Source organism: Macrobrachium nipponense, chromosome 1 (genome assembly GCF_015104395.2).
Source record: "Macrobrachium nipponense isolate FS-2020 chromosome 1, ASM1510439v2, whole genome shotgun sequence".
Classification (NCBI taxonomy): Eukaryota; Metazoa; Arthropoda; class Malacostraca; order Decapoda; family Palaemonidae; genus Macrobrachium; species Macrobrachium nipponense.
In genome coordinates this window covers 198,203,585-198,218,930 of record NC_087200.1, presented here as the reverse complement: position 1 = coordinate 198,218,930, position 15,346 = coordinate 198,203,585, and the positions used below count along the sequence as shown (strand labels likewise).

Below are 15,346 nucleotides of genomic sequence, written 5' to 3'. Positions count from 1 at the left end.
ACATTTTTATGATACAAAATGATTTACTAATTTTCAAATATTAATATTAATGTAAAGAGCAATCACTTCAATAAAGAAAATATTACAGTGAATTAGTAAGATTTTAGTTCTCTCTCTCTCTCTCTCTCTCTCTCTCTTCTCTCTCTCTCTCGCTTCTCTCTCTCTCTCTCTCTCTCTCTCTCTCTCTCTCTCTCTCTCTCTCACTGAGATGAGAGATTTTTATGGTACACGTATGTATCCTAGATATTGTTTATTAATATTTTCATATAATAATAAAAATAATAATAATAATAATAACTGTAATTACAAAAATCATATGTGAAAGTATTTTACAAATACTACGATAATCTCTCTCTCTCTCTCTCTCTCTCTCTACACCTCTCTCTCTCTCTCTCTCCTCTCTCTCTCTCTCTCTCTCATCTCTCTCTCTCTGTGTTATTTGCTGTATGTATATATTTTTAATAGTAAAATGTTTAAGATGACTGAAATGATATTGATAATATAACCTCAAAGATTAATGCAGTAATAGGTTAGTAATTTTAGGTATATTTGAAGTAGTCTGTTATTAAAGGTATACATTTGGTATCTGAACCGTCAAGATAGGCAGTTATAAGCATTTTTAGTGGTGGTTTTAACTATTCGCGGGTTTTAACTATTCACGGGGGTGTCTGGTACACATCCCCCGCGAATACGGGGGGAATACTGTACTTGGTGCTTATGTCTTTTTTGAATATGGAACAAGCCTCATATTATTTAAACCTTTTCTCTCTTATACTCCGATGACCATTGCTATTAGGCATTGTCCTGGGAAGGACAAGCTTTGTAAATGGTTCTTGTCAGGCAGTACAATAGACCTTCATATGCTTTGCACCTATTGTAGGAAACATTTCTGTGATAGGGAGAAGCCTTGTCCTGAGTGCCTGGAGTGGCTGTCGTAACAGTGGGTGTAGTTTGCGAGTAATAAGGCTAAGAAGGCTTCCCTATTGTCATTAAGGGGAATTCTCTGCCATTGACGCCTAAGGAGGCTTTTGGTACTTTCCGTCCACCTGCTAAGCTGTTTTGACTCACAAGGGAGCTGTTCCCCCCCTCTCTGACCCTCACTCATTGTTCGATGGAGAGTCAGCTAGATGGATAGGACATTCACTCTGGCCCTTCGTTTGAGGCTTTATCACTGGTGGACATTATGGGGGAGCCTAGTGTTAGACTTTTGCTAAGTCCCTCTCTCCTGCTAAGGTGACTCCTGAGACTAGGACAATGGTGACCATGATTTCTAATGTAAGTGTGTGTACTGGATCTCCCCACTCCCAAGTACACCATTACTTCTCACGCCCCTTTGGTGATGTGCCCTGAGGAGTTGGCGGTGGCACTTGTGTGATCCTTGTCTACAGCTATGACCTCGGCTGCTCTGGAGAAGTCAGAGAAGCGAAGGATTTAGCCTTCATCATCTGCTTCACCTCTGTCTTTGTCTTCATCAGTTGCTTCTGCCTCCTCCCCTTCAACCTCTACCTCTACCAAGCAGAAGAGAAAGGGGGCAGAGGGTTTGTTGTGTCTCCCTGCAGGAAGTCTTGTCTGTCTTCATCTGTGGAGGGTTTACTAGTAGTGATAACCTGTACTACCGCTGCACTTGTTGCTTCGTGTAAGGCAATCTCTATCCATGACCCCCGACCTAAGGGTACCAAGACCAAGTCTTATCAAGGTTCACAAATCGTACATCTGCAACCTACTGCCAGAACAGCTCGGCTAGAGAAGGTAAGGAAAAGAACATTCAATGTTCTCCCACCCCTTCCCTCTCTGCAACATAAGCAGTCCAGGGGTTTTGGGAATGTGATTCTAGCAGTTACAGTGGTTACCCAGACACATTCAATAGGAGGTCTGTTACTACGCCTTCCCTGTCTGTAGAGGTTTCGACCTCTAGGAAGGATTTGGCACATTTGAGAAATAGCCCCCACTCGGGTTTATGTGAGCGAGATCACTTTTCCTGATTTTGAGGATGCCATCACCTTTAGTTGGTAAATAGTCCCCACCTAGGTTTACATGAGCGAGATCACTTTTCCAGATTTAAAGGATGCCATCACCTTGAGTTGGCAAATGCCCATGGCTTCTCTCTCCAGAGAAGGCTCCAGTCTTTTCTTGGTTAGGTAGGAGTGCCAGGGACTATTCACCTGTCCCTTCCACCTCTTAAGGTGTTTCTGAGTGGAGGGGGTCAGCTGGGTCCACTGACCTTGACAGGGACAGTTCATGCTCCCAATCCAGTCTGTCCAGGAAAGTATACAAGTCTGGTACAGTCCTAGGACTGGACAGATCGTATCCCTGAGTGGTGGAATGATCCCCAGGGGGCTCTGATTAGTTTCTCTCCCCTGCAGAGGGAGTTGCTCAGATCTGGGATCTGGAGGGACCAAGGGTCTTATTTTCTCAGGACTTGGATACTCCCAGGCAGTTCCAGCAGGTCAGTTAGACTTATCAGGTGGCACAAAGATGTAAGAGGAAGGGATCTAGCCGTTATCACCTTTACTGGAATGTTGTTTTTCTTTAGTCACTATGACAGTGTCTTCCTTTGTTTCATCTATTTTTTTTATAAACTGCTTTGAAACCGTTTTTTTTGAGCAGAAGTACTCTGTTTGTTTTTATTTGGATATTAATGTCAGAAAATGAAAGTAATTAGTTGCTGATAATATAATTAAGCAAAATTAGGACATTGTACAAGCACCACAAAAGAAGTTAACAGAATTGTCTCTAAACCTCTGAAAAATGTTGAGGTAATACTTTCAGATGCATTTAGTACTTGGATATTGAAATGTCTAAAGATGTCAGGAAACTGTTCTTGATACAGGGATTCCTCGGAATTCAGCCATGGGCACACCTCTTGAGGTAAAGCAGGTTTGTACAAATGCATAAAGTGTGCCCAGACCAAACCTAAAAATTTCCTGATAATGAATAAAGGGTAGAATTATCCTGATAATGAATAAAGGGTAGAATTTTGGGAATGATGAAACATGGCACACTAATCAGCTTAAACCTACTGTAGGATTAGGGCACTTTTGTGCAAGAAAATAAAACTGATTTAGCCTAATTAGTGTGGATTCCTCATTTTTAACAAATGTCCTTGGTATTAATGACCTTTGCTGGTGTGGTAAGAGAGAATCTCAATCAGTACAAAAAGAATGTAGAAGTGGTGGTAACCTATCTGAGAATTGGACATGCTAGTTCAACAGTTTCTGAGTGGATACCCATATCAAATGGGAATTATTGAGACAAATCCTGAAAGAAATTTTATGAAAATCTTCAGCATTTTAAGCCTTTCTGATTAGAAAATTGTAATTTATTACATTATAATACGTACTAAATTTTATACCATTCAGTCTAGCCTTACCAGGGATTAAAGTTTTTTCATGTGGTTAATTTTTTTTTTAACTTGTCTTTGAATGTCAAAATGCTGCAGCATACTCATATGATCAAGGATAGTCTGCACTGTCATTGTCATCAGGCTAATAACCTTATCTTGAAAATTAGATACTTAGAACTTGCAACAGACTACAAGCCAGGTACCAGTGGCAGCAAACCTTAATGAAACGCAAGAAACCAGAAAATGAATGGTTGGATATTTTACTATTGTATTAGAAAATGGTATACTGTTAACATGGAATGAATGAAAGGTAGAAAACCCAAACCCTTTTTTTTTTTTTTTTTTTTTTTCAGGAACCAGGCACTGAGGCAGAAATCAAAGCATTTGCAGAAGGATTTGGAGTCAAATTTGATATGTTTTCTAAAGTCAAAGTAAATGGAGAAGGGACTCACCCAATATTTGAATTTTTGAAGTCTAAACAAGGTGGAACTCTGGGTAACTTTATCAAATGGAATTTCACAAAATTTATTGTAAACAAGGAAGGTGTTCCTGTTGCTCGTTACTCTCCACAGACCAACCCTATTGTAAGTATATTGCCAGTTTTTATTAGAAATTTGCTTGAAATTACTTAATAGCAAAGATTGTAATGGTCTTAATTATTCATGAAAGAAGACTGCATGCAAAGTGAATGGTTAAAATCCTATTTACTCAACTTTCTCCACTTTTTAGTCATGAAAACTGATTACGTATATATGCTAAGAAATCTTGAAAAATAATAAAATTCCATATATTTATCTTTTACACATTGGTATACAATGCTTCCCAACTTTTTTTGTGGGGTTAGGTTCTAGAGCCCACCACAAAAAGGCAAAATCCCCTGTAAAAATGCTTATAACTGCATACTTTAGTAGTTCAGAGAAAGATATACCTTAAATTATCATTCAAAAAGAATTTAATATCAATTCAAACAAAAATACTCCCAAACCATCATTCCAAACACCCAAAAGTCATCTTAGATTATTAACCTTCTACAACTGTTACTCCAATGTATATATGCCACCTGAAATGCTTTATCACAATGAGTTACTAATTCAAAAATATTAGTATAATGTAAAACACACCAAAATAACTATAAAATGTTAATATAAATTAAAAAAACAATTTTACAGAAGTTTGACACTTAATGAAGTAGTCGCCGTCAATGGGTGTATGCATTAGCATATTTTAGCCCGGGCTGTGAGGGTTAAGGGTAATGTAAGATATATTTGAAATATTACTGTAAAATGGTTTTGGATGATAGAGCATATTGTACGTTATTTAAAATATTTGCTAATCATATTAGTTTGATTTTCCATTAGAAGCAGACTGGAAAATAAAATTTTAAAATTTATGAATAAAAATTGTACACCTGTTATGGTCAGTCTAGGGCCCAACTGAGAATGAGCTTACCGAATATCTGTAAATCATTTTCATCATAAAAATCAGTATTTATTCACGAACACAACATGAAAAAATAGTGAATAGTGAATGAAAAGGGTTGCTCTACGAAAAAAAGAAGCGTATGTGAAAATTTTACAGTCCATAGAAAAAAAACGTGAATTGGTGGAAGTTCCTGGAGAAATGTGAAAAATATGTTCCACAAAAATCAGCAACAAAATTAAGCGTGGAAAAGTGAACCATGAAAAAGTGGGATAGTACTGTATTTTCATTGCAGCTTTTTTAGGGAGAAAATTTTCAGCTTTTTTTTTTCGTGTGTATACTGTATATATGAATTGCCTGTGGATTTTACAAAATATATTTGGGTTTAGTGTCATTACATATTACTGTTGTGATAACATCAGATGGGATTAACTTTTATATATAGCTATTAAACTTAACATACTAAAAAATTCTGCTAAAATGAGTAAGCTTTACATGTTAAAAAAACAATTGAATAGTAGTTACCTTCCTATAAAATAAAGCTTATCATTCATGTTTTCCATTTACAGCCTGCCATTGAAAAGGACCTGGAGAAGTATTGGTAGTACATTACAGTACTACCATAAGTATGTGGAGGTTTGAAAAGGGCAATTTTATGGTAGCTTGTGAAACTTAAATGGGTAAGTCATCAACTAGAGCAACCAGCAGGAGTTTGTTGAACATTTTGTGATGAAGGTACATAAGGAGAAAACAAGTTTTGGGCTTTTGCACTGGAAGTTTGTGTGTTATACATTTGCTCCTGCTGTTGAAACTATTTGATAAGGCCCAGTAAATCTTTTTTTTTTTTCCATTTTATGAACAGAAACTTGAGTTTTGGTGTAGGTTTAATTTTGTTGTTAGTAATTGTGCCATAGTGTAGCATTATTATATTGAATCTGTCCAAGACCACGGTCTAGTCAGTATCAGGTATGATCAAAACTTTAAGTGGTTGGTCATTGACTCCCACATTGTAAATAACTTCATTGTCTAATGGAAATTTATTAATACTTGAGATTTGTTTTGACATTCAAGTTGCTACTGTTCTGCTAACTTTCCATCTGTGCATTACAACAAAGCAGAACCATGTAATAAAGTTATAAAAATAATTGTTAATTTGATTTTGTATCTGAAAAAGTCCGAAAACAGCATTTTGCATACTGAGGTCATTTTATCTTGCCAATATGTTGAAAAACACCCTTGACTAAAACTTGATGTTTTCACTGAACAGTTACTCATTTATGTGATTTCCAACCTTTGGATCTCTTGAGAGAGTTAAACCTAAAAAATATATCTGTACCTGCTGAATATTTTGTATGAATTCCACATTTGGACCTCTTGAGAGAGTTAAACTAAAAAATATATCTGTACCTGCTGAATATTTTGTATGAATTCCAACCTTTGGACCTCTTAGAAAAGGAGTTTCAAAAAATTTATCTACAAGTAGAATATATTGTATGAATTTTTTTTTTACGGTACAAGGATAATGTAAATAATACAAACATTCTCAAGTTACATTATATTTTTTGCCCTTTCCTGGATACTAATGTTGCAGAGTGCTGCAAATACATTCATCTTGCTATTGGTACATCAGCAACCCCTCTACTGCGTAGCCAACCAACATTGTTATTTTTTCATTTTATTTAGTCCAACATTCACCTTGGTAAGTTGAGACAGGTAAATTACCATAAGTAGATCCTGTGGAAAAAAAAAAATTTCATTGTAATACTACTGTCACAAGCTGCTGGATCCAGTGATTACAGCTTTATTAAAAATAATTAAAATATTGAAAGATTGGTAGGCGTAAGCTCCCTAAATTGCAATTATTTATTATTATTTACGTAATTTGTATTTTCATTTTTCAACAAACTGTAGCTTCATATAGTTCTGCATATGAGATGGACAGTACAAGGGTGGTACCCAGGTGGAGATGAGGGGAGAAAGGACCCTTTCTCCCTTAACTAACATTAACTGTGTACGTGATACGTTGCACGTCCAGATACTACACGATTCATCACACGTCCTCCTTCCAGTTTCTTCTATGTCAACAGCCAGTTCAAGACCTTATTCCATCTTTCAAAGTGTTGTTTCTTCTGCGGAAGAGATGACTACCTACCCGATGGTAATTCAGAACTTCTGTGCAATGCCTTTTGTCTTTGAGCAAAAGACTGCCACCAGACGTCTCCAGAACAAGTCGATGGATTTATTCAATCAAGCCATACGGCATTTATTGGGATTCAGACCTACTTTCTGGTTAGTTACTTGTCCCAGCCTAAGTGGTCGAGTTCTTAGCCTGGCATCAAACCTAGCTAGTCAATCCTGCCTTAACCATCTTAACCTAACCTAAGTGGTCGAGTCCTTAGCCTAGCAAGTGGTGAAGTTCTCAACCTAGTCTAGCTAGTTTCGAAACGACTCTAACCATCTTCCTAGCCTAAGTAGTTGACTTCTTAGCCTTGCAAGTGGTCGGGTTCTTAGCCTAGCTTAGTTAGTTCAAACCTTCCTTTCTGTCTTAGCTATGCCTAGGTTGAATTCAACCACTTAGGCATAGCTAAGACGGAAAAGAAGATTTGAACTAACTATGCTCGATACTAAGCTAGGCTAAGAAGTCAACAACTTAGGCTAGGAAGATGGTTAAAGTAGTTTCAAACTAGCTAGACTAGGTTAAGAACTCAACCACTAAGGCTAGATTAAGATGGTTAAGGCAGGATTGACTAGCTATAGTCAATTCATTTAAGGTAGATTCTTGTGCCTACGAGACGTTTGTTTGGCGGCCTCTGATTGGCTGGTACCGGGAGGTAGGCCGCTCGCTCAGTGTCTCATTATTTTCGTTTGTGGCTAAGAATACTAGCAATATGTTTATATTTCTTCATTAATCTCACGCTTTGCTTAAGATAGGAAATTTTTGGTCATACTATAGGATTCGGTATTAATTGTACAACCAAGTCATCTTTTCCTGAAATCAATAAGATAAAACACAAAGGAATTACAACGGATAAAAGTGAAGAGAGAAGTATTTCATTCTTTATACCTATTTTTACTTATCGGATTTTGCATCATTAACGCGATCAAGATGAAATAAAACTGGTATTTTCCTACAATAAAATCACCCTGAATACGCTGGTGCTTTCAGATTTTGAATGCGTTTAGTATGTGAAGAGAAAATGAAGAATGTCTAATTATGTTGCATCCGTAAATTATTCAAGTTTGACAAAGAGAATGAGATCTGCAAGACATCGTTGTGTTGGTCGTCTCAACGAGAGATTTGAGTTGCCAATTAGCGATATAAGAGGTTGCAGTTTCGACAAGATTTACCATGTTATATCATTACATTTTCTGTAATTAAATACACAGAATTCCCATTATGATTACCGAATGTTTTCAATCCAATATCATACAGTATGTCTGGACATTATCTGATAAGGAAAATAATAATATCAGATGGATGCATCTGGTAACGTTAGCCGAGATCTAGGCTGGAAGAGGGCGGGGAATTTAGTACAGCAAAGAAGTTGAACTCTGTAAACAGACATTGCACTCTTCAACTCGGCCTAAGTTTTAATCAGATTGTTTCAGAATATTTTTAATTTTATTATATGAATATATTTTCAAACGAAAGAGATATCAGACACTTATTTGAGTGATATGAAATAATAATCTCAGTGAAGTAATAAACAAAGAATTAAGGAAGATTGACCTTTCAGGCTGAGTCAAGTATGGATGCAACATAATAAGACATATTCTTCATTTTCTCTTCACATGTCACACGCATCTAAAATCTGAAGGCACTAGTGTATTCAGGGTGATTTTATTGTATGAAAACACAAGTTTATTTTACCTTGATGACATGAAATTATTAAAAATCCGATGATAAATAAAAACAGGTATAAAGAATCAAATACTTCTCTCTTCACTTTTACCCGTTGTAATTCCTTTGTGTTTTATCTTATTGTTTTCAGGAAAAGATGACATAGTTGTACAATTAATACCGAATCCTTTGCTATAGACATAGAAGAAACTGGAAGAAGGACATGCGATGAACCACATACCGGCATTCCCCCAGTTGGGGGGGGGGGGGGGGGGGGGGGGGGGGGGGGGGGGGGGGGGGGGGGGGGGAGGGGGGGGGGGGGGGGGGGGGGTTTCTGTTCTAGGCAGGGTGCTGTTAAGTGAAAACCACCATTAACAGAGAATTCTTTTCTTAACAGGGTGCTGAAAAGCTAAAACCAACATTAACAAACTTTGAATTATGGTGCCGATAACCGGTTAATGGCGGCACCTGCAGATGTGTTACAGTCCCATAACTCTATTATTGACAATTTATGGCGCCAATAACTGGAACTCGGTGCATTATGGCACCATAAATTGGCGATTTTAGTGCCATAAAACCAAGAAAATCAATTGCAAAAGGAAACCAGACAGGCAATTAGTGAAGTGGCATCTCTGGCAGAGGAAAGCGAAGCCAGGGGCTCTAGAGTTCTGAGTGGACGCCGCCGCCAGACTTCAAGGCCAGAAGCAGGGATCACAACTGCAGGGTCTGTAAAGAAACATAATATGCTCTCCCCTGGAAAGTTTATCTCGTGTACTGAGAGAGCATAAAGAATCATATTTATCAGTAAGAATAATGAGATGGGAGGGAGCCGTATGACTTGTGCCCCTACCCTCTAAAATGATGGGTAGAGACGAGACGGGAATCGTACCTGGTCCTGCAAGCATACAGGGATCATGCAATCAGAAATCATCCGACCACTAACATTCGTATTGAGTAAGTGCAGGATACTCCGATGATAGAAAGCTGAATTCTAGCATATAAACCTTGTCTGCAACACGAACCTCTACTGTCTTGAACAGTCCCTAATCACATAAATTCTGAAAGACAACATTACCCACGTTCCAGAAAATGTGTAACAAGATAAAATTAAAGGGAAAATAAGCATTAATTTCTTAACACAAATGTTTCAAAAAAATAAAAATCTTCAATTTAACAAATGTAAAATGCTGAAGAACAAAATGTAGCTGGCCTTCTCTCCCTGAAGGGGCAATATCCTCTTATGAGAGACGGACCAGCATTCCACACAAGGGCCAATGCAAGGCTGAGGAAAAGGCAAGAAGCAGATCTACTGCAATTTGTGTCTGTCCCAGAGGAACGTAAACCCAGGAATCCTGGAAGGCTGTCTTAAAAAACTTTGACACTCACAAGTTCTCTGGGCTTGTGTAAATATGAACAAACCACGGGCTTAGGTATAAAAAAACCCATCTTTTGGGGGCAGGAAAGCAAAGTGAAGGTTCACTCCCAGGCAGTCAAAGAAAGACTGATGCATTACTGGATTCATGTGCACTCTCTCGACGTACGCCACAGATTCCTTGCTTTGCAAATATTTGTTTTTAACTTATGTTAAGACCTCGGGTTTGATAACTATGAAAAATACTAATTGATTAAAAATTTGTCATTTTAAAGTGAATGATAAATACAGGATGGATAGGTTATATCCCTTCTCTCTGGTAAAAGTATCATGTAAGTTATAAGTCAATCTTGGTTACCATTTGGAGGCCAGTATGTTCAGGTGCCAGTATGCTCATATTTACCAGTAACCAACAAATCACTTTCTAATTCATCTAGTTCTTTTCTACTCTTTTTGTTATGTTCTCTTGGTAATGGCTTTACAATCTAAGGCAACAAAAATATGATCTACGCTAAGATCTGCCCATATCTAAAACTAGTTTTCCCTCTTCTACTAACTCATACATTTCAAACATTGAAAGAACTCTTTCTTTATTCATATTTTTGCAGTCCAGAGCATATAATGTAATGCCATATGTTACATTTACGTAATACTGTATATCATTAAAACACTTCAGTTTTACAGAATTGATGATTTACATACATCAATATTCATCTGCCTTCCAACATCTAAACATTTCTAAGATTATTTTATTTTGTTTTGTCAGCTGAATACTACATCACCTGCATACTGTAGCTCTGTGTTGCTAATACCATTTCCCAACTGTGATAAAACACTGAAGGAATCAAGTGCTGATGCTTGATGGATACCAGTACCATACAAATTATCTCAAATTTTACTGATATACCTCCTGCATCAATTTTTTTGAGACCATTACTTTGTTAATATAATGTGTTTGTTTTAGTTCTGAATTGAGTACAGCAATATTTTTACCCATCCCCTTTCATATGATAAGTACATTTTATATAATATAGCCAGCAAAACTTGCTAATTACCTATAATGCAGAACACATTTTCAGAATTATATGTCAAGATCAAGTAGTACTTCCAAAAGATCATTAAAAAAATACAAAATACACACATAACAAAAACATGAACACAGCAGATTTCCTATAATGAAGTACTAATTTGATTTGTCCGACCTCAGAATTCAAGGAAGTGTTTTGTATGCTGGGAAAAAATGTAAGACTTAAAATTATATTTTACTTAAAATGAAAATTAAGGAAATTTTACCTTCATGTTGGTGTTCAAACATCTCTTCAAAAATCATGTGCCGACATCTTGGGAACTTGATTAACCATTCTAGTAAGTTCACGTCCAATATAGTTTATCGGCTGATACTTTTGTACTGAGCACATCTTCAACATAGGCTGAAATAAACAATAAAACATATATGATCAGATACTGAAGAGCTCTTTATAAATGAAATCCTCCAATACTGCTTGTACTGGAACCTGCAGAAACTTGTATTACTAAAGGTAAGAATGTCTACAAAAAGAAAACATTGGAGTGATTGATTTATAGGTTTTAGGTAGAATACCAAATACCAGAGCAACTAAGGCCATTCAGCACTGAAACTGGAATTGACAGTAAAAGGTTTTGAAAGGAGTAACAGGAGGAAAACCGCAATTGCACTATGAATAAATTGTTAGGAGAGAGGAAAGTAAGATGAGGAAACGGAATATGAAAGGAGGTACAGTATAAGGAACGAAAGTGGCTGCAGCTAGGGGCCATAGGCACGCTGCAAAAAGCCTTAAGTAATGCCTACAGTGTACCGCATGTGGTCCACACTGACAGCACTAACCCCCTTGTATGGGGGAGAAAACATAAGTGGAATCGTTCGTTACTGCTGTACTCAAGACCTTGAATCCAGTCACAACTTTCCTTGGGTCATCTGAAAGGTATCAGTATACATATTGACAATTACATATTTTTAATAAGGTATCACTTTCATTAACTTGAAATTTTTTTAAGTATTCAATGAATTCTATTTCTATGACTTGTAATTTTCAGTTAGAAAAAGTTGGTGGGGTGAAAGTGGCACTGCAAGAACCTATAGTAAAAATTTCACATTTTTAATCCATTTTTATTTTTCCTAACATACAAACCTGAGACCTTTATGTTGGGAAGATTCTCCTGCACAGCTGAAAATGGTAATGAAAAAATTCTATTGTCATATGACCAAGGCATGGCGGAGGAACACTCAAAAAATTGGGGCAGAGAGTTGGAGTAAACTTCCGCACTCTTGCCTCCCAGCATCTCGTGATGTTCTAGTGATCTTGTACCAAGGAAAAATGAGTGAGGGGTGGCCAAGGTGGGCTATAAATATAAAGGCCTCATGTTTGTATTGATTGGGAGACTTACTTGTTGGTGGAAGGAAAAATAAGCCACTACCAAATTCACGGGGGTGTCTGGTACATATCCCCCTCAGAATACGGGGGGAACACTGTATGATATATTCAAGCATAATGTTCTTAGAACAATTCCCTATATTCCTCACATCTAATTCCAAGATCACACTCGGTCCCCTGCAGCAGGTACAAGCTGAATGTTGATCTACTTTGAATTCTAACATCCTGCTTCCACCAAAATCATTCCTTCATAGCCTGAAGTTACTGGTTTTGCTTCCGGTGGAAGATATCCTAAGAAAATTAAATTTACAATACCATAAACAGGTGTAAAACAGCCAAACTTCATAGAATAGTACCAAAAATCACCTAACTGCAATGGCGGCAAGGAGAATTCTGACAAGATCTAAAACATTTGAAACACACCTGGTGGTGAACAGGTAATCAGCGCGGAGATATAGTTAACTTTAACAGTAGGTAAGATTCATCACAAATAATACTTCATTAAAGCAAAAAATTAAACAGAACAGATGATGCTAGGACTCAAAAAATTGTAACTAATAAAAGCACTATTGTAAATCATTTAAGCAAAGGAATATAAGTAAATCATGGCATACAGTTGCGATAACTGTCAGGGGTAAAGCTGCCTACACTACCATGAATATACATATACAAAACTGTACTTAGGATCAGTTTGTGGGTTAAGGGCTTTATACATCCTACTGTACTTACCAATAATCTCAATGAATTCTTTCTATTTCTTATTATCTTATTCATTTAGTCATACTCCTATTTTCTATACCAATTAGTACTTACAAATAAGGATATCAAGGGTAGCCTCCATGCTTTGAGTTGCTTCAGAAATCTGATTAAGATCCGTTGTGGGTTCAACCAAACGCTGTCTGTTGTATTTACTCTTCTGTGTTACATTAGCTAGAAAAAATAAGAAATACAATATAATTTTCAATACCAAATAAGGTACTTGGATAAGTAACCAGTTAAAGACATATGTAATGGTACAAAAACATCTAAAGACAGCTGTCGTCTTCCTGAGATTTCAGTAGAATGAAAAAATTCAATCAGTTTAAGTACCCTACAGCACAACATTGCAAGCTTTAGACAAAATTAAAAGTAGACGTAGATATATACTATTTTGAAGATTTTGATGATTTTCTCCTGCTGATCGTGTATAAGAATAATCAGCCCTCTACAGAATCAAGTCTTTTCTTGATTTACTTTTAGAGATGCCAAGCATGATGATACCTCATAAACAAAATACACCTCTTGTTGAGATTCTCATACTGTGGGAAAGGAGGTCTCAGAGTTGAACAAAATTTATCAAAACTAATGTGCAAGATTTGGTGTGAAAGACTGTACCTTTTCTGATAGCCAAATGCAATGGTATTCATGAAAATTTCAAATTTATCATGAAAAAGCTACATTCCTTCATTGATGTAAGTATATCTCTCTTTACAGAAAAAATTATTATTTATCCTAAGATGGATTTACTTGATAAAGAAAGGCATGTGGTTACAGACAATTGGTATACAGACATGATTGATGGTATCTCTCCACACGAGACTAGCAGAGAAGGTTGTGCAAGGGTGGAATCTTTATCAGCCACTCAACTTGGTTCCACAAGGAGCTACTAGGGTCATCCTAGACTTTGAAACCCTTTATACACTGTTCAGGACAGTATTTACAGAGGCGCTGTACACTAACCCAAACAAGGAACAAAGAGCAGCAATACCTTCTTGTAAATACTTCTTGAAGGAACTTGCATGACTCAGGATGTACTGGTAAGAGAAATACATTTCTGCATGTCTACCACAAGTCTGACCATTCTTTGGAAAGGCACTAAAACCATGATGGAAAACCAAAAAGTATGAGGACAGACACTTCCTGTAATTCAGTTCTCAAATGTCCAAGAATGACTGCCTATCACCAATTGCTTATGGAGTTAGGAAAGGACAGAAGTAAAATCTCATTGAATTACCACCTGGTTCATTCATTTTCTCTATATGCAACTTCCTACTAAAAAAAACTAGAGACCTGCTGAAGAAGACAAAGGAACAGGTATAAGTAGGAGACTAAACCAGTGGTGGATAACCAAAAAAGAATCACGACCCCTTCACCGTCTTCACCAAGTAAGGTACTGGTCCAAGTCTCTCCAAGCATGCCAGGAGGTTGCAACTGTCAATCTACTAGAACCTGAGGTCTGCACTTATCCCCAAAATGTATACAGTGTTCCCCGTATTTGCGTTCTCCAGATTCGCGGACTACACATTCGCGGATTTTTCTTTGGAACCTATCCTAGAAAATTATTCGCGGACGGGACTCGCCAATTCGCGGAATTTTGCGACGAAAATAATCACTAATTAGTGTATTTTGATGTTTATTTTCATGACTATTACATTTTTATGATACAAAAATGATTTACTAATTTTCAAACATTAATTTTGATTAATACTGTATTAGTAAGTATTTAATAAGTTTAAATGATATCACATAATAAAAATAATAATTCTTTCTCTCTCTCTCTCTCTCTCTCTCTACTACAAAGATGTATGTTTTTTTTGTATGATAAATAAATGACTTACTATTTTCAAATATCAATATTAATTTATACAGCAATAATATCAATTCATTAAAGAAAATACCATAGTGAATTAGTAAGATTTTAGCTTATATTTAAAAAAATAATGGAAGAACGAAGGAAATCCCAGTCAGATCATTTCTCTAACTCAAGGTACTAAAACTCAGATATACGTATCAAGTTTAAGTGACCGGAGGGGGAAGGAGCTGATTTGTGGCTGCCATCACGTGGGCATGAAATTTCCACCCCCCCCCCCCCTCTCTCTCTCTCTCTCTCTCTCTCTCTCTCTCTCTCTCTCCTCTGTCTCTCTCTTTTACTGAGATGATGGTACATATATGCATAATATGTTATTAATATATTTTCAAAT

At 36.7% G+C, this 15,346-nt stretch overlaps 2 protein-coding genes across 6 annotated transcripts in view; one reads left to right on the top strand and one right to left on the bottom strand.

Annotated features, from left to right (window-relative positions):
• The window catches only part of LOC135220005 (phospholipid hydroperoxide glutathione peroxidase-like), a 99,476-nt gene extending 93,370 nt beyond the window's left edge, over nt 1–6,106 (top strand). For 4 of the 5 annotated variants that reach the window (XM_064257289.1, XM_064257292.1, XM_064257293.1 and 1 more), the window contains 2 exons: nt 3,697–3,927; nt 5,332–5,503. In XM_064257289.1, the coding sequence (XP_064113359.1) occupies nt 3,697–3,927; nt 5,332–5,367 (267 nt within the window). In that variant the 3' untranslated portion in view covers nt 5,368–5,503. Of the gene's footprint in view, nt 1–3,696; nt 3,928–5,331 lie in introns of all 5 variants that reach the window. The other variant, XM_064257291.1, reaches the window with a different exon arrangement.
• A 5,188-nt stretch (nt 6,107–11,294) lies between these two features.
• The window catches only part of LOC135220143 (eukaryotic translation initiation factor 3 subunit F-like), a 33,665-nt gene continuing 29,613 nt past the window's right edge, over nt 11,295–15,346 (bottom strand). The window contains 3 exon segments of the mRNA XM_064257435.1: nt 11,295–11,363; nt 11,365–11,405; nt 13,200–13,316. Coding sequence (XP_064113505.1) covers nt 11,295–11,363; nt 11,365–11,405; nt 13,200–13,316 — 227 coding nt within the window.